Consider the following 18,036-nt stretch of genomic DNA (forward strand, 5'->3'; position numbering starts at 1 on the left):
TGTATAAGACTCTGGTGCGGCCGCATCTGGAGTATTGTGTGCAGTTTTGGTCGCTATACTATAGGAAGGATGTGGAGGCACTGGAACGGGTGCAGAGGAGGTTTACCAGGATGTTGCCTGGTATGGTAGGAAGATCGTATGTGGAAAGGCTGAGGCACTTGGGGTTGTTTTCATTGGAGAAAAGAAGGTTTGGGGTGACTTGATAGAGGTGTACAAGATGATTAGGGGTTTAGATAGGGTTGACCGTGAGAACCTTTTTCCACGTATGGAGTCAGCTATTACAAGGGGGCATAGCTTTAAATTAAGGGGTGGTAGGTATAGGACAGATGTTAGGGGTAGGTTCTTTACTCAGCGAGTCGTGAGTTCATGGAATGCCCTGCCAGTAGCAGTGGTGGACTCTCCCTCTTTATGGGCATTTAAGCGGGCATTGGATAGGCATATGGAGGATAGTGGGCTAGTGTAGGTTAGGTGGGCTTGGATCGGTGCAACATCGAGGGCCAAAGGGCCTGTACTGCGCTGTATTCTTCTATGTTCTATGTTCTAAACTCAATCAAGTTTGTGAGACATGATATCCCACGCACAAAGCCATGTTGACTATCCCGAATCAGTCCTTGCCTTTCCAAATACATGTACATCCTGTCCCTCAGGATTCCCTCCAACAACTGCCCACCAGCAACATCAGGCTCACCGGTCTATAGTTCCCTGGCTTGTCTTTACCGCCCTTCTTAAACAGTGGCACCATGTTAGCCAACCTCCAGTCTTCCAGCACCTCAGCTGTGACTATCGATGATACAAATATCTCAGCAGGAGGCCCAGCAATCACTTCCCTAGCTTCCCACAGAGTTCTGTTTTGCCGACAGAACGTAGATGTTCTGTGAAGGGGCCACCCATCTATGTTTTGTTTCCCCCAGTTTAGAGGAGAGCATATTGTGAGCAGCGAGGGCAGTAGACACAACTACTTTGGTCCCAAATGGGAACCCAATCCTCTTCTCCCTAATACACCCACCTGGGTTTTCCCATGTTCCCTCTTCGCTCTCCTCATTTCTCTTTTTAAATAACTCTCTGCAGTTCCTGTTCTTCTCTCAAACATCTGCTGTTCGGAGCCTTCACCATCCACCAGGACCTTCCTTTGCTCACCCTCACCAATCCTCGGGATTTCTGGGTCCCACCCTACACCATTCCAGGAATATGTTGGCCCTGCACTTCCTACACACCCTCCCTCCCCTGGCTCTCCCTCTATTACCCGCCCTGCTCTCTCTACTCCCCTCCAACCTTCCCTCACTCTCTCTCTATTGCTCTCCACCCACTCTATTACCCCCCTTCCCCGCTCTCTCCATTCCCCCCACCACCCCCATTGCAGTCTCTCTCTATTCTCCCCTCCCCCCACGCTCTCTCTCTCTCCCCCTCCCACTCTGCCCCCTCAACCCCCCCACACTACTGTCTGTCTCTACCCCCCTGTCTCCCAAAGCTCTGATGTGGAATTTTCTGCAAGAAGCTGCCCTTTGGCCAGATTCTGTCAGAACTTTTATGCCCGCCCCATCTGTACTCTTGCCCTTTAATCTCGTTGAGTTGTAGTGACCAACATGGAAGTGCTGCCCCCTGTTGTTCCCTAACACCCAGCCCAGCACCGGGCCCACCCCCTCCCCCAATTCCTGGCTTAAAAGGTTCTGATCAACATATCGCCAGAATTGTGCCCTCACAAAGCCTTTAGCACTTTGTGTATCCCAGTTCGTATTGAGGAAGCTGAAATTATTTAATTAATTTTGCATTTCTCGGAGATTCACCAACATATCTGTCTTTCCATGTCTCCCTGAGAGGAGGTCAGGGTTTGAGGGTCTCCAGTACAGTCCCAACAAAGTAACTGACACCTTTGGGTTTTTAAGTTCTACCCATATTGCTTCACTTGAGGAACATTCCAAGATATCTTCCCTCCTCACTGTAATAATGGATTCCTTGATCAATATTGTGACACCCCTTCCTTTTTTAATCTCACAACTCCCCCCCCGGCTCCCCCAACACCCCATCACCTAAAGACTCAATCCCTTGAATATTGAGCTGTCAGTCCTGCCCCTCCCTCAGCCATGTCTCTGTGACAGCGATGATATCACATCCCCAGGTGTTAACCAACACTCTCAGTTCATCCACCTCACTCACGAGACACCCCCCTTTAAAATAAACACCATCCAGTCTTGCTCTGCCCCCTACTGGCTTAACTATGTGCACTGCCTGGTCGGCAGGCTTGTTTCCTTCACTCTGCACTTGTCAATGCATCATCTCTGACTGATGCCTCTTCCACTTGGAACATTTTACTGTGTGAACAATGAAAGAGAAATACACAACCATCTATAACTCATCCATTTGGGCCAATGCACAATACCTTCCAATCTCTGTCGAGAACTTGAACATTGCTGAATAAAGACACATTTTGCCAAATCTTTCCATCTTGCATTTATCAGGACACTTTGCAAGAACACCAACTCAAGGGGAATACTAAGAGGAGAAATGTTGGCATGCTCCTGAAACTGGTATTTCTTGTGAATTAGCTCGTGTCACAAAGCTAGTCCCTTTTTTTCCTAAAAGCTGTTCCTTGGCTCAAGGAGTCTCTGATCTTGACTTTTTTTTTTCAGAGGGGCAGTAAACTGGGCCAGACTCTGATCAGGTAGGTAAAAACAATGACTGCAGATGCTGGAAACCAGATTCTGGATCAGTGGTGCTGGAAGAGCACAGCAGTTCAGGCAGCATCCAAGGAGCAGTCTGGTTTGGTACAGAGATGATAAGGATATTGAGAGGCTTTTTGTTTATATGTAAACAGAGGAAACTTCAGGCCAAAGTGGTCATGTTTTAGAAGTAACCTGTAGAATGAAAGGGGAGTGGTCAGCTCTCTAACTGAGCAGTTTTAATTCACTCTTGAACTGGTTGAAAGTTCAACAGGAAGCTGTGTGGAAACTTTCTCTCTCTCTGCCCTTGAACTTCAACCTATAAGCACCTGACCCTTTTTGTAGTGTGTTTTAAAAGGGGTTTGCTGATTGGAAACATTGTGTATACTCAGAACAGCACAAGTAAGTCTGGTTTGGAGAGACTGAGTTCTATAGGGGTTCTTTATTCTGTTTTTTGTGTTTCGTGGTGTAATTTTGTGAATAAAGTTTTGTTTGTTTTAAAATCTAGTAGTCAACCGCGCTAACGGTTGTGGGCGGCACGGTGGCACAGTGGTTAGCACTGCTGCCTCACAGCGCCAGAGACCCGGGTTCAATTCCCACCTCAGGCGACTGACTGTGTGGAGTTTGCACGTTCTCCCCGTGTCTGCGTGGGTTTCCTCCGGGTGCTCCGGTTTCCTCCCACACTCCAAAGATGTGCAGGGTCAGGTGAATTGGCCATGCTAAATTGCCCGTAGTGTTAGGTAAGGGGTAAATGTAGGGGTATGGGTGGGTTCCGCTTCGGCGGGTCGGTATGGACTGGTTGGGCCGAAGGGCCTGTTTCCACGCTGTAATCTAATCTAACGTACTCCGGGTAATTTTCACTGTACACTTACAGAAACAAATTGTACAGTTATGGTCTGGGACCGCCTGCTTCAGAATGTTTTGAGTGGTCTGGCCCAGTCCGTTACAACTTGATGAGTGCAGAGTGAAAAGCTTTGGCAAAGTGAGGTGTGACTTTGCGCTCGGAGTATTATTTGTAGCGTAGCCTGTGCTAGTGAAGACATTATTGTGGGCCTGAGGGGGAATTCCCTGGACTATCCCTGACGGTTACGTTGGCTGGCGTTTGGACAATTCCAGTGGATAATCAGTGCGGTTACTCGGATGTAGACCAACAAAGTGAACAGTAGCAAGGTCTCGCTGGTAACCAGGATTACAGCCAGCTCCAAGCAGGACAAATCACAGGTAAACAAATCTTACTTCCTTCAACTAAGAACTTCTCCTTGACTTCAGATGAGCAGTCAGTCTTGCAGGTTTTCACTGCGACAGAGAGTTGTTCACCTCGCTGTAAAAGACAGGAGCAGAAAGGGATTGTGAAAAGTCATGTGACTGTTGAAGTCTCACAAATTAAAAAAAAAACAAAACTCAAACTGTCTTTAGGAAAACAAACATTCTCCGAAATTAGCAGTGTTTCCAGGTAAGGCAAATCCTGACCTGGGGTTCGCACTAACAGCAAAATACTGCCGACGCTGGAAATCTGAAATAAACACGTGCAATGCTGGAGAAACTCAGCAGATCTGGCAGCATCTGTGGAGAGGGAGACAGAGTTAATGCTCCAGTCGGATGATGCTGTTTTACAGACCCATCCCAAAGAGGAATCTGATCCTGTCTTGGGGGAGAGGAACTGGATAAGGCAGCTGATCGCGATGGAGTGGGTTATCAATTATGGGCAGATGAGTCTGCCACTGATAGAAAGGAACACCAGACTGGGTTCAGGGGGTTGAGAGAGAGAGAGAGAGAGAGAGAGAGAGAGAGGCTTGTCAGATGGTGGAGGGTGTCAGATGGGGGATGAGCTCAGGCAGATGGATGACCACAGCTGCCATTTTCCCTCAACTTTCCCACTCGGATTTGGTCAAGTCATTAACAGGGAGTTTACATCAGCCAATCAGGCAACTGTTGGAGATCCAGCAGCATTTCCTGCTAATTCGTTGTCGAATTCCTGGCTGGGTCAGTGATCCTGGGCATTGGTAATCACCATCATGTAACCCAGACCCTCTGTAACCAATAGGCAATCACAACATCACAGGAAACTCTCACACTGGGCACAGAGTCAAGGCCAGAAGACAAGGGGAGAAACTGAGAGAACGCATAAAGGGAAAGAGTGGAGGACAGGAGGGAAAGGAGGAGTTGAGGGAGATGAGGAGAGGGTTTGAGGGAACATGTTACTCAAAGTGAGACCCAACTCCTCTCGTACAATAGCGGGGAAAGATTGGAGGCTGCCCTGTATCTTTGCTTCATTTCCACAGATCGGGGCAGGAGGGTGGGACTCGTTTCATTTGGGACTATGTTCAGCATGAACTGCTGTATGACTCGATGATTGTCGGAAGGCAACACAGATCAGGAGCCGCCCCATATTGGGACGGATCCAGAATACCACTTTGTCAATCCCCTCGTCGCTCAGTAGCGCGGGGAAAGTGAAGATACCGGAGCAGCACAAGCACATTTCAGTGAGTCTATAACAACCAATTTCATTCACAGGAAAAGGTAGCAGGAAAATTCTCCCATACAATGGGCAAACCATGATAAATTAATCCTTGGAATGCTCACTGCTGTTTTATAAACTCCTTCAAAAACCTGGCCGAAGAATCCTTCACCCAGAATTCGGCCCAGTACGACATTGTCTCGTGATATTGAGTTCTGAGGCACTGCAGTAGAGAGAGAGAGAGAGAGAGAGAAAGGAGGGTAAAGGTGACACTATATAAACACAAGCAGCAATGTGAGACCCTTAATCACAATTACATAGAAATACTAGAACTCAAAACATGGAAAGCTGAAACACTGTGCTCTGACCCCAATTTGTGACACTATAGAACAAGTCAGATCCCACAACAAAACCTGGCTTGATACACTCACATCTTTTTTGGCATTTAACGTGGTGATCTATTGCTGAAAGATCATCACTCCAGGCTGAGATTTAGTTTGAGCAATAAATCAGATGTTTATTAGACAAAAAAGCGGCCAAAGTATAACAGTGTGAAAGATTTCAGACACACAGTACCCAAAGTTCACATCGACTCTTCAGTTCAGAGGTAATTAAATTCCAGAGACGATTTCCTGCCGTGTCCAATCGGAAGGTGTGAATTAACCTCTCTGATTTCTACTCCTCTGAGAGTTTCTCTTTCAATCCTCATACAACTAAACACTGAGACTTTCACAATTGTAAATGTCCAAATCAAATTTCTGATTAAACACATCCGGCTGGACGTGAAACAGCTGCATTCATCACGGAGCCTATATTTCCAGGAGACAATTTTTACTTCTGACCCCAGCCAGCTCCCCTTCACATCACTGTACAACCCACAGTGCAGAGGGAGCACCACACTGTTAGAGGGTCAGTACTGAGGGAGTGCTGCACTGTCAGAGGGTCAGTACTGAGGGAACGCCGCACTGTCAGAGGGTCAGTGCTGAGGGAGTGCCGCACTGTCAGAGGGTCAGTGCTGAGGGAGTGCCGCACTGTCGGAGGGTCAGTGCTGAGGGAGTGCTGCACTGTCAGAGGGTCAGTACTGAGGGAACGCCGCACTGTCGGAGGGTCACGCTGAGGGAGTGCCGCACTGTCAGAGAGTCAGTGCTGAGGGAGTGCTGCACTGTCATAGGGTCAGTGCTGAGGGAGCACCACACTGTCGGAGGGTCAGTACTGAGGGAGTGGCGCACTGTCAGAGGGTCAGTGCTGAGGGAGTGGCGCACTGTCAGGGGGTCAATGCAGAGGGAGCAGGCACTGTCAGTGGGTCAGTACTGAGGCAGCGCCGCTCTGTCGGAGGGTCAGTGCTGAGGGAGTGCTGGCATTTAAATGAGGTGATATAATGGAGGCTGCTTTAATCTCTCTGAGTCAGTGCCAGAACATGAAGGAAACAGGAGGCTACCCCGAATCCAGGTCAATATTTACCCCTCAACTAATGGAGGGTGACAGATTGGTCTTTGATGGGAAAGTAATATATGGGATTCTGCTGAGCAGTAATGAGCTGCTGAGTTTCCCTGCATTAAAACTGTGTCATTAACTCTCTCGTTGCCGTACCTGCAGATTTGGGAGTGTCTGGAATTTCAGCGTAGATCTCAGAGCCTGGAAAAGAGTTACAAACATTACACCAGCCGAAGGAAAGCAGCAAGCATTCCCCAGTAAAATCCCAGCCATGGGGAGTCAGCAGGAATCCTCCTGGAATCAGGCCAGCTCACCCCATAATCAACCCTGTGTCCATCTCCACCATCACATGGACAGGGGATAGGCAGAGAGTCCGAGGGATTGACAGAACAGGAAGAGGCCCTTCGGCCCATTGTGGCCATGAAGAACCACCTAGCTATTTTCATCTGGTCCACCAGCACTTGGCCCATGGCCTTATATGTCGTGGCATTGCAAGTGTACATCAGAATACTTCTTACACAGACACAGAAAAGATAGGAGCAGGAGGCCATTCGGCCCCTCAACCCTGTTTCCCCACGCCCCCATTCATACGAACATGGCTGATTATCGTGCTCAATACCCGAATCCCACCCTCCCCCCAATATCCCTCCATTCCTTTAGCCATTAGACCTACTTCCCTCTTGTAAACACATCATGTTTTACCTTCAGCCACTCTCTGTGGCAGTAGATACCACAGGCTCCCCACTCTCTGGGTGAAGACATTCCTCCTCATCTCAGTCCTAAAAGCTTCCCCACTATCCTTAGACCATCACTCCTGGTTCTGGATTCCTACATCATTAGTATATTCCTCCCTGCATCGAACCTGTCTATTCCGAATAGAGTTTTACAGGTTTCTCTGAGATCCCGCCCCTCATTCTTCTAAACTCCAGTGAATACAATCCTAACCGACTCAATCCCTCCCCACAGGTCAGTCCTGCTATCCCAGCAATCAGTCTGTAAACCTGCACTACTCTCCCTCAGGAGCAAGAACACCTTTCCTCAGATATAGAGACCAAAGCTGCACACAATATTCCAGATGGGGCCTCACCAATGCTCTGTATAATTGCAGCAAGACATCCTTGTTCCTGTACTCGAATCCTCTCACCATCAAGGCCAACATACAGTTTACCTTCTTCACCACCTGCTGCACCTGCACGCTTACTCTCAGCGACTGGTGCACGAGGACACCCAGGCCTTATCGAACATCCCCCTCTCTCACATTACAGCCGGTCAGATAATAATGTCTTGTTGTTTGTTGTTGGGACCTCACGGTGTAACCTGACCCTGTGCTGAGTGTATCACTCACACAGACAGCTCCCACCTGCCTGGACGCTCTGTTCTGGATACCCATCTCTGGCCCACGTTTCCCCTTTGGCTGATATCACCAATAAATGCCAACCTTGCGGTGACGCCCACATCTCCTGAGCTTTCCAATCACCCTCAAACCCCACCCTCCATCAGTCTTTACAAACCCAGCCTCAGCTGCCTGTGTCACTCACGGTCACCCAGATCATTTTGATTTTCCATTCGACAGCCCTGCATGCAAACCTCAGCACATGTATCAGTGCTCACTGACAGAAGGGTCTCTTCTGCACAACAATCGGATATTTTGAGAAGGGGTTAGAAATCATTCTTGGGGTTAAAGACATCAAAGAGTATGGAGAGAATTAGGGACCAGAGTATCGAGTTGGCCATGATCTTGGGGAATGGTGGGGCAGGCTCGATGGAGCGAATGGCCTACTCTTCCTCCTGTATTTCCGTGTAATCAGTCGGTGATCTCAGTTCCAGGAGGACTTTGGTATTAAACACCAGGGCCGTCTTTTTAACAGTAACCGGGAAGCAGGGAAGGTGAAGCAGAATCCCTGGGATCCCCAGAGAAACAAGGGCAGGCCCGAGGGACTGGACAGGTCTGTTTGAGAAATAACAGACCAGCAAGGCCACAAAGTGATGCATGTGAACACACCAGCCCCACCCTGAGTCACAAGTTATTCCTCAACCAAGATTTCTAGATATATTGCTGTCCTGTCAATGGTAGCAGCCGGTCAATTCTGCAAAATGTTTGCAAATCGAGAATTCTCTCAGTGTTCAGGTTTCCCTTGGCCACTGTCATTGTGTCTGAGAACCACCAGAGGGCAGTGCTGCATCAGTGAAGGTGTGGAAAGGGCCAACTCAGTTCAACCTCATGTGGGGACAGTGTATACACAGGGAGACAGCATACACAAGGGGGGAGAGAAGATACACATGGGGAGACAACGTACACACAGGGAGACAGCGTACACGCGGGGGGAGAGAAGGTATAGGCGGGGAGGCAGATCATACACGCGGGGAGACAGTGTACACACGGGAGAGAGAAGATACATGAGGGGAGACAGATCATACACACGGGGAGACAGCGTACACGCGGGGGAGAGAAGATACACACAGAGAGACAGATTGTATACGCGGGGAGACAGCGTACATGCGGGGAGACAGCGTACATGCGGGGAGAGAGAAGGTACACGTGGGGAGACAGTGTACACACGGGGGAGAAAAGGTACACGAGGGGAGACAGATCGTACACGCGTGGAGACAGCATACATGCGAGGGGAGAGAAGGTACACGTGGGGAGACAAATCGTACACGCGTGGAGACAGCGTACAGCGGGGGGGAGAGAAGGTACATGCGGGGAGAGAGAAGGTACACACAGGGAGACAGCGTACATGTGGGGAGACAGAGGGTACATGCGAGGAGACTGCAAACACGTGGGGAGACAGAGTGTACATGTAAGGAGACTGCGTACACGCGGGGAGACAGCATATTCGCGGGGAGACAGAGCGTACTCACGGGGAGATAGAGCGTACTCATGGGGAGACTGCATACACGGGGATACAGCGCGTACACACGGGGAGACAGAGCATACAAACAGAACCGTGACCGGTTCACGCGACTGATCCCAGTTATAGCGGACTGTCTGATTAGGAGACGTTATGTAGATGGGCCGGTTCTAGAAGATGGCAGAATGAGAGGTGACCTTACTGAAGCACACACGATTCTGAGGGGATTTGACAGGGTCAATGCAGAAATTACATCTCCTGTTGTGGGCGAGTCTAGAATCAGAGGGTAAAATCTCACCCTAAGGCTCGCCGATTGAAGACAGGGATGAGGAGGAGTTGCTCTCTAAGACGTGAGTGAATCTGTGCAATTGTTTATTGCAGAGTGTTTTCGTGGCTCGGTCCTTGTGTCGATTCAACACAGACAGACAGATTTGTAATCAGTGAGGGAATGCAGGGTTATGGGGGAAAAGGCAAGACACTGGGGTTGGGGATGATCAGATCAACAATAATCACACTGAATTAGAGACAAAAAACAGTGACACGGCTGGAACCCAAGGTAGACAGGCCGCAGGCTGGAGGGACACAGCAAGGCAGGCAGCATCAGGAAAGAGAGGGACACAGCAAGGCAGGCAGCATCAGGAGGGAGAGGGAGACAGCAAGGCAGGCAGCATCAGGAGGGAGGGGGACACAGCAAGGCAGGCAGCATCAGGAGGGAGGGAGACACAGCAAGGCAGGCAGCATCAGGAAAGAGAGGGACACAGCAAGGCAGGCAGCATCAGGAGGGAGGGGGACACAGCAAGGCAGGCAGCATCAGGAGGGAGGGGGAACACAGCAAGGCAGGCAGCATCAGGAGGGAGGGGGAACACAGCAAGGCAGGCAGCATCAGGAGGGAGGGGAAAACAGCAAGGCAGGCAGTATCAGGAGGGAGAGGGACACAGCAAGGCAGGCAGTATCAGGAGGGAGGGGGAACACAGCAAGGCAGGCAGCATCAGGAGGGAGGGGGACACAGCAAGGCAGGCAGCATCAGGAGGGAGAGGAACACAGCAAGGCAGGCAGTATCAGGAGGGAGGGGGAACACAGCAAGGCAGGCAGCATCAGGAGGGAGAGGGACACAGCAAGGCAGGCAGTATCAGGAGGGAGGGGGAACACAGCAAGGCAGGCAGCATCAGGAGGGAGGGGGAACACAGCAAGGCAGGCAGCATCAGGAGGGAGAGGGACACAGCAAGGCAGGCAGCATCAGGAGGCTGGGGGAACACAGCAAGGCAGGCAGCATCAGGAGGGAGAGGGAACACAGCAAGGCAGGCAGTATCAGGAGGGAGGGGGAACACAGCAAGGCAGGCAGCATCAGGAGGGAGAGGGAGACAGCAAGGCAGGCAGCATCAGGAGGGAGAGGGACAGAGCAAGGCAGGCAATATCAGGAGGGAGGGGGACACAGCAAGGCAGGCAGTATCAGGAGGGAGAGGGACACAGCAAGGCAGGCAGCATCAGGAGGGAGGGGGACACAGCAAGGCAGGCAGTATCAGGAGGGAGAGGGACACAGCAAGGCAGGCAGCATCAGGAGGGAGAGGGAACACAGCAAGGCAGGCAGCATCAGGAGGGAGAGGGACACAGCAAGGCAGGCAGCATCAGGAGGGAGGGGGACACAGCAAGACATGCAGCATCAGGAGGAAGAGGGAACACAGCAAGGCAGGCAGCATCAGGAGGGAGAGGGAGATAGCAAGGCAGGCAGCATCAGGAGGGAGGGGAACACAGCAAGGCAGGCAGCATCAGGAGGGAGAGGGAACACAGCAAGGCAGGCAGTATCAGGAGGGAGGGGAACGCAGCAAGGCAGGCAGCATCAGGAGGGAGAGGGAACACAGCAAGGCAGGCAGTATCAGGAGGGAGGGGAACACAGCAAGGTAGGCAGCATCAGGAGGGAGGGGAACACAGCAAGGCAGGCAGTATCAGGAGGGAGGGGAACACAGCAAGGCAGGCAGTATCAGGAGGGAGGGGAACACAGCAAGGCAGGCAGCATCAGGAGGGAGAGGGAACACAGCAAGGTAGGCAGCATCAGGAGGGAGAGGGAACACAGCAAGGCAGGCAGCATCAGGAGGGAGAGGGAACACAGCAAGGCAGGCAGCATCAGGAGGGAGGGGGACACAGCAAGGCAGGCAGCATCAGGAGGGAGAGGGACACGGCAAGGCAGGCAGTATCAGGAGGGAGAGGGGACACAGCAAGGCAGGCAGTATCAGGAGGGAGAGGGAACACAGCAAGGCAGGCAGCATCAGGAGGGAGAGGGACACAGCAAGGCAGGCAGCATCAGGAGGGAGGGGAACACAGCAAGGCAGGCAGTATTAGGAGGGAGGGGAACACAGCAAGGCAGGCAGTATCAGGAGGGAGGGGAACACAGCAAGGCAGGCAGTATCAGGAGGGAGGGGAACACAGCAAGGCAGGCAGCATCAGGAGGGAGAGGGAACACAGCAAGGTAGGCAGCATCAGGAGGGAGAGGGAACACAGCAAGGCAGGCAGCATCAGGAGGGAGAGGGAACACAGCAAGGCAGGCAGCATCAGGAGGGAGGGGGACACAGCAAGGCAGGCAGCATCAGGAGGGAGAGGAACACAGCAAGGCAGGCAGCATCAGGAGGGAGAGGGACACAGCAAGGCAGGCAGCATCAGGAGGGAGAGGGACACAGCAAGGCAGGCAGCATCAGGAGGGAGAGGAACACAGCAAGGCAGGCAGCATCAGGAGGGAGAGGGACACAGCAAGGCAGGCAGCATCAGGAGGGAGAGGGACACAGCAAGGCAGGCAGCATCAGGAGGGAGAGGAACACAGCAAGGCAGGCAGCATCAGGAGGGAGAGGGAACACAGCAAGGCAGGCAGTATCAGGAGGGAGAGGAACACAGCGAGGCAGGCAGCATCAGGAGGGAGAGGAACACAGCAAGGCAGGCAGCATCAGGAGGGAGAGGGACACAGCAAGGCAGGCAGCATCAGGAGGCTGGGGGAACACAGCAAGGCAGGCAGTATCAGGAGGGAGAGGAACACAGCAAGGCAGGCAGCATCAGGAGGGAGAGGGACACAGCAAGGCAGGCAGCATCAGGAGGGAGAGGGACACAGCAAGGCAGGCAGCATCAGGAGGGAGAGGGACAGAGCAAGGCAGGCAGCATCAGGAGGGAGAGGGACACAGCAAGGCAGGCAGCATCAGGAGGGAGAGGGACAGAGCAAGGAAGGCTGCACCAGGAGGCTGGGGGAACACAGCAAGGCAGGCAGTATCAGGAGGGAGAGGAACACAGCAAGGCAGGCAGCATCAGGAGGGAGTAGGACACAGCAAGGCAGGCAGCATCAGGAGGTGGAGAAGTCAACGTTTTGGGTATAATCCTTCCTAATGAACCTCCAGCTCCTGATGCTGCCTGGGCTTGCTGTCTTCTTCCAGCCTCCTGACTGAAGCAGACTCAATGGGCTGAATGGCCTCATTCTGCTTCTGTGTGTTTAGTGAACAGTCACCCATTCCCCCACTGTGAGCCAGGAGCAACACAGAGAGAGATACATACCAAAACTACTGCACGATAACACTGTTCGTGGCTGCTCCGTTATCCTCACTTCAGATTTGGGTCTAAGCAAAGAGAGAGACAAAGTTGTTTCGATAGAGTCTGTCAACACCATGAAAGGGCGATTGAAAAATAGAATATTCCAGCTGCAGAGAATCTGGGATGTCCGTTACAATCCCACAGTTACCTCGACTACACCCCCCACCCCCTCCCTTCCTGCATGAACTGCACTCCATCCTCCCAGCTTCTCTGTCTCCATTGTATCTGTTCTAATGATGCCACTTCCCACCAGTGATATAACCTCCTGATATAACCTCCTTTCCCCTCAATCCAGGATTTCCCTTCATTAGACCCTCAGCCATGACCAACCCATTTCCCACCCTTCTACCCTATCTCACCCTCCCAGAACAGCCATCGGGTTCCCCTGATATTGCTCGTCACTCATCGGCACATTCAAAGGATCATCCTCCCCCATTTTCACCACCTCCAGGAGGGTGTCCCCAAAAAACACCACGTCCCCTCCTCTCCCGGCAGTATTCTGCATGGACTGTTCCCTCTGTGACCCCCTGGTCCACCCCTCCATCACTCCCAATGCTTCCTCACCTTCACACGCCACCTTCCCATGAAATGGCGGAAGGTCTAACAAGCTCATCCCTCTTCACTCTCCAAGGCACGATTGAAGCAGGAATTTACCTGAACTTTCTAAACTCTGTTCACACTGAGGTCTGTGTTAGACCAGCAAAGCTGTTTGGTGGAAGCTCAGGGGAACCTTTCAGTTCTGCTGCTGTTGCTGTTACTGCAACGTTCCAATGAGCCCCAAGACCAGCTCGAGGAACAGCAGCTCACCTTCCATTTCTGCACTTTCTAGCCTCGAGGTCTCAATATCGAATTCCCATCACTTCAGGACGTAAACACTGCCCGCTGTCTTGTTTCTCCAGCATTCCCACCACCCTCTCCCTCATCTGGATTTCTTGACATTCAGCAGAGCTGAACTATATTCTGCTATTAACACCAAATTTCAATCTCTCTTTCTCCTCTACGCACCTTACTATTTCCTTTGCCATCTGCTCTGCAAGACCCAGGATCTCTAATCCCACCCACCCTCGAACCTTCCCATGACCTTCCCCTTGTCCTATTGCTTTCCCTCACCTTTTCCCAGCGTCAAGCCCATTAGAGAGGGAGCAGGCTCACTGTGAAAGTAACAGCTGAATGAGTACATTTGGAAATTTGGTGCATCAGGGATTGGGGTCAAGGGGGGGTGGGAGTCATGTTGACTGGGACACCTCTCCAGGCTCACTCCCTCCTATCTCTGAGACACTACCAGCTGAGAGATTGGCCCAACTTGCGGCTGCTCCCAGTATAGCTTTTCACACAACACTATCCCCATGTGTACCACTGTCTGTGTACACATCGCCAACTGACCTAAACCTCAGGAATTCTCTAAATAAAAACCAAAAGATCTGAGGATGCTATAAATCAGAAACAAAAACAGAAATTGCTGGAAAAGCTCAGCAGGTCTGGAAACATCTGTGGAGAGAAACCACAGTTAACGTTTCAGATCGGGCGAGCCTTCCTCGGAGCTCCACAATTGTTGCCAGACCTGCTGAGCTTTTCCAGCAATTTCTGCTTTTGGTGGGAATTTTCTCCACAAACCTCTCCCCTTCTTTCAAGTGCTCCACCTAACCTCCCATCTTCAATCAAACCTTTTATGTTCATCCCTCCTGCAAACTCATGCCTTGGCTTTGTTGCTCGAACAATCGTCCACCGAGGGCATTGGGTGTTTATCTATGCCAACAGGTGCTATGTAAATGCAACTTTTTGCTGTTGTTGTTTGTCACCAGACTGTTGAGAGGAAAAACGTTTGATACGTACTGTGTTGGCAACTCCGGAAGATCATGAGCTGGTGGGGGAAAAGGTCACAGCAGAATTAATATCAAAAAAAAGAGTTTCCTCCAATCAGCTGTAGAATTGATCCAGGGAAATTGCAAGGTGGGGAAACCAAAACACTGACACAATTCCAATCAGGTCCAATCGGAACAAGCAACTCTTAATGACAGGTTTGGTTGAGGAACATTTTAGAGAGTGAACCAGACAGTTATAGCGGGAGAGTGATACACTCCATAGGACTGTGCAAAGTCTCTTAAAGAACAAACACAGAACAGAGATGGTCGAGACCTTTTTCTTTTTGGACAGAAGTGGCTGTGGGTTTGGAAGGTGCTGTCTGAGGATCTTTGGTGAATTTCTACAATGCATCTTGTAGATGGTACACACTGCTGTTACTGAGCGTTGGCGGTGGAGGGCGTGGATGTTTGTGGATGTGGTGCCAATCAAATGGCTGCTTTGTCCTGGATGGTGTCAAGCTTCTTGAGTGTTGTTGGAGCCACACTCCAACCATTTCTTGATATCACGTGGAGTAAGTCGAATTGGCTGGAGACTGGTGTCTGTGATGCTGGGGACCACTGGGGGAGGCTGAGATGGATCATCCACATAGCACTTCTGGCTGAAGATTGCTTCGGAAGATTCAGGCGTATCTTTTGCCCTGATGTGCTGGGCTCCTCCATCATTAAGGGTGGGGATATTTGTGGAGCCTCCTCCTCCTCCAGTGAAGTGTTTACTTGTCCACCACCATTCACCACTGGATCTGGAAGGACTATAGAGCTAAGACCTGATCCATTTGCTGTGGGATCGCTTAGCTCTATCTATCACCTGCTGTTTATGCTGTTTGGAACGCAGGTAGTCCTGTTTGGTGCTTCACCAGGTTGACACCTCATCTTCATTGAACCCAGGGTTGATCCCCTGGTTTGATGGTAATGGTTGACTGGGGGATATGCCGGGCCCTGAGGTTACAGATTGTACTGGAGCACAGCTCTGCTGCTGATGACCCACAGCGCCTCATGAATGCCCATAATGGAGTTAATAGATCTGATTGAAGTCTGTCCCATCCCATTTAACACAGTGATAGTGCTACACAACACGATGGAGGTAACTCTCAATGTGAAGGTGGGACTATGCCTCCCTCAGGACTGTACAGTGGTCACCCAACTTGAATTATGCTGTTGTTCAATTGACAAGTAAGAGTCTATTAAACAAGCAATGCTCTGGAAATCAGTTAATGAAACGGTAATACAGACAGGCAGGTAAATGGATGCTGCTGCTGCCGGTCTTTACCTCTCTTGGGCCTCAATATAAAGGAGGATGTGGTTTCATTCTCCAGACGACAATAACCATCGATTAAATCCGCCATACTCTCAGCCATCACCAGTGATGAGGTCGTGATTGTTAATGGCTGCAGGATTAACAGAAAGATGACAGCTCACTTTACTGGGTAAATATTACTGTTCACTTTGGTAGCAAAAATAAAACAAAAAACTATCTGAAACTTGTAAACCGTAATGTTCAAGGAAACTTGGATAGCCTCACTAAAAATGTGAAGTTGGCAATTTTGAAAAGGAGAACAAAAGAGTAGACTCTTGTTTAAATAGAGAGGAACTGCAGAAAGATTCAGTACAAAGGGTTTTGGGGGGACCTTGCAAAAAAGCTCAGAACACAGGGGCAGCAGGTAATCACGAAGGGTCATGGAATGTTGGCCCTTATTACAAAGGGGGTTGGACTGTAAGAGTAGGGAACTTTTACTGCAACTGTACAAGTGGCTGGGGAAACCACATCCGGAGTACTGTCACCAGCTTTGGTCCGTTATTAAACAAAGTTATCATTTCATTGCAGGCAGTTCAAAGAATGATCCATCAGATCATCCCTGGAATGGAGAGATTGTCTAATGCACAAAGGCGAAACAGGTTGGGACTCTGCTGGGGTTTACAAGAATGAGAGATGATCTCTTTGAAGCATGTAGGATTCTGAAGGGGCTTAACAGGGTCAATGCTGAGAGGATGGTTCCCCCTCACGGGAGGGTCGAGTGTCAGAGGGCACGGTGTCAAAATTAAGGGGCACCCAATTTCAGACTGAGATGAGGAGGGGTCTCCTTTCCCAGAGGGTTGAGTGTCTTTCGAACTCCTTACCACAGAAAGTTGTGGGGGCTTAGTCCTTCTGTACATTTAAGGCTGAGACAGATAGATTCTGGACCACTTGGAGAATTGATGCTTCCGGAGGAAATATGGGAAAGTGCAGGCTCAAGGGGCTGAATGGCCTACTCCTGTTCCGGATTCTTATTGTCTTGTGGTCTCATACAAGGAACACCAGGTCAGGGTGCAGGGGCAGTGAGGGTTAGGGGGGAAATGGAACACCAGGTCAGGGTGCAGGGGTAGTCAGGGTTGGGGGGGGGGGAAAATGGAACACCAGGTCAGGGTGCAGGGGCAGTGAGGGTTAGGGGGGAAATGGAACACCAGGTCAGGGTGCAGGGGCAGTGAGGGTTAGGGGGGAAATGGAACACCAGGTCAGGGTGCAGGGGCAGTGAGGGTTAGGGGGGAAATGGAACACCAGGTCAGGGTGCAGGGGTAGTCAGGGTTAGGTGGTGGAATGGAACATTGTTCTTTATTGCAAGGAGGCCAAATCCAAGACCGACAAATGTGCTCCAATTGGTTCCGGCTTCGGTGGGACCACTTCAGGAATCCGGTGTATGGTTTTGGTCTCCTTATCTGAGCAAGGGTAGACTCAGAAATGGTTCAGTCAAGGGTAATGTTCCTAGAATGAGGAATTGTTCTCAGGTTGGAGTAAATTGGATCAATATTCTCTCAAGATTTGATCACCTGGAGAGAGATCTTGTTGAAACATGCGACGGTTGTGTTGGGAATTTGACTCAGAGGGGGCTGTTTCCCCTCAGTTCGGTTACATGGCGTAAGGTCTCAGCTAAAGGGGTGATTATTGGGTGGGAGAAATGTCTTTACTCAGAGGGCTGTGTGGAATTCTCTTGAGTTGTAACAGTTCCATCACTGGATAAATTTATGACTGGGATCAAAAGAATCCTGCGATACCGGCAGTGGGTCGGAAGGTGGAGTTGAAGCCTCAGATTAACCGTGAATGTGGAGCTAACTTGATGGCCCAATGGTCTTTACTTCTTTTGCTCATCAATGCAATCATTTGCAGAAACTAGAGCGATCATTTACAATAAACAAGGGAGAGTACAGTGCCAGAGAAAATCATTGTCAGTCACCTG

At 50.6% G+C, this 18,036-nt stretch overlaps 1 protein-coding gene across 4 annotated transcripts in view; it reads right to left on the reverse strand.

Annotated features, from left to right (window-relative positions):
- Window positions 1–18,036, reverse strand: part of LOC122552545 (protein-tyrosine kinase 2-beta-like) — a 186,278-nt gene that overhangs the window by 58,067 nt on the left and 110,175 nt on the right. For all 4 annotated transcript variants that reach the window (XM_087991026.1, XM_087991025.1, XM_087991024.1 and 1 more), the window contains exons 11-16: window positions 16,095–16,212; window positions 14,799–14,826; window positions 12,930–12,991; window positions 6,706–6,750; window positions 5,241–5,338; window positions 3,894–3,978 (exon numbers count right to left, since the gene is read on the reverse strand). In XM_087991026.1, the coding sequence (XP_087847152.1) occupies window positions 3,894–3,978; window positions 5,241–5,338; window positions 6,706–6,750; window positions 12,930–12,991; window positions 14,799–14,826; window positions 16,095–16,212 (436 nt within the window). The remainder of the gene's footprint in view (window positions 1–3,893; window positions 3,979–5,240; window positions 5,339–6,705; window positions 6,751–12,929; window positions 12,992–14,798; window positions 14,827–16,094; window positions 16,213–18,036) is intronic.

The sequence above is a fragment of the Chiloscyllium plagiosum genome, unplaced genomic scaffold (genome assembly GCF_037043375.1).
Source record: "Chiloscyllium plagiosum isolate Xiang-an unplaced genomic scaffold, Cpla_swu_hap1 HiC_scaffold_10, whole genome shotgun sequence".
NCBI classification, from domain to species: domain Eukaryota; kingdom Metazoa; phylum Chordata; class Chondrichthyes; order Orectolobiformes; family Hemiscylliidae; genus Chiloscyllium; species Chiloscyllium plagiosum.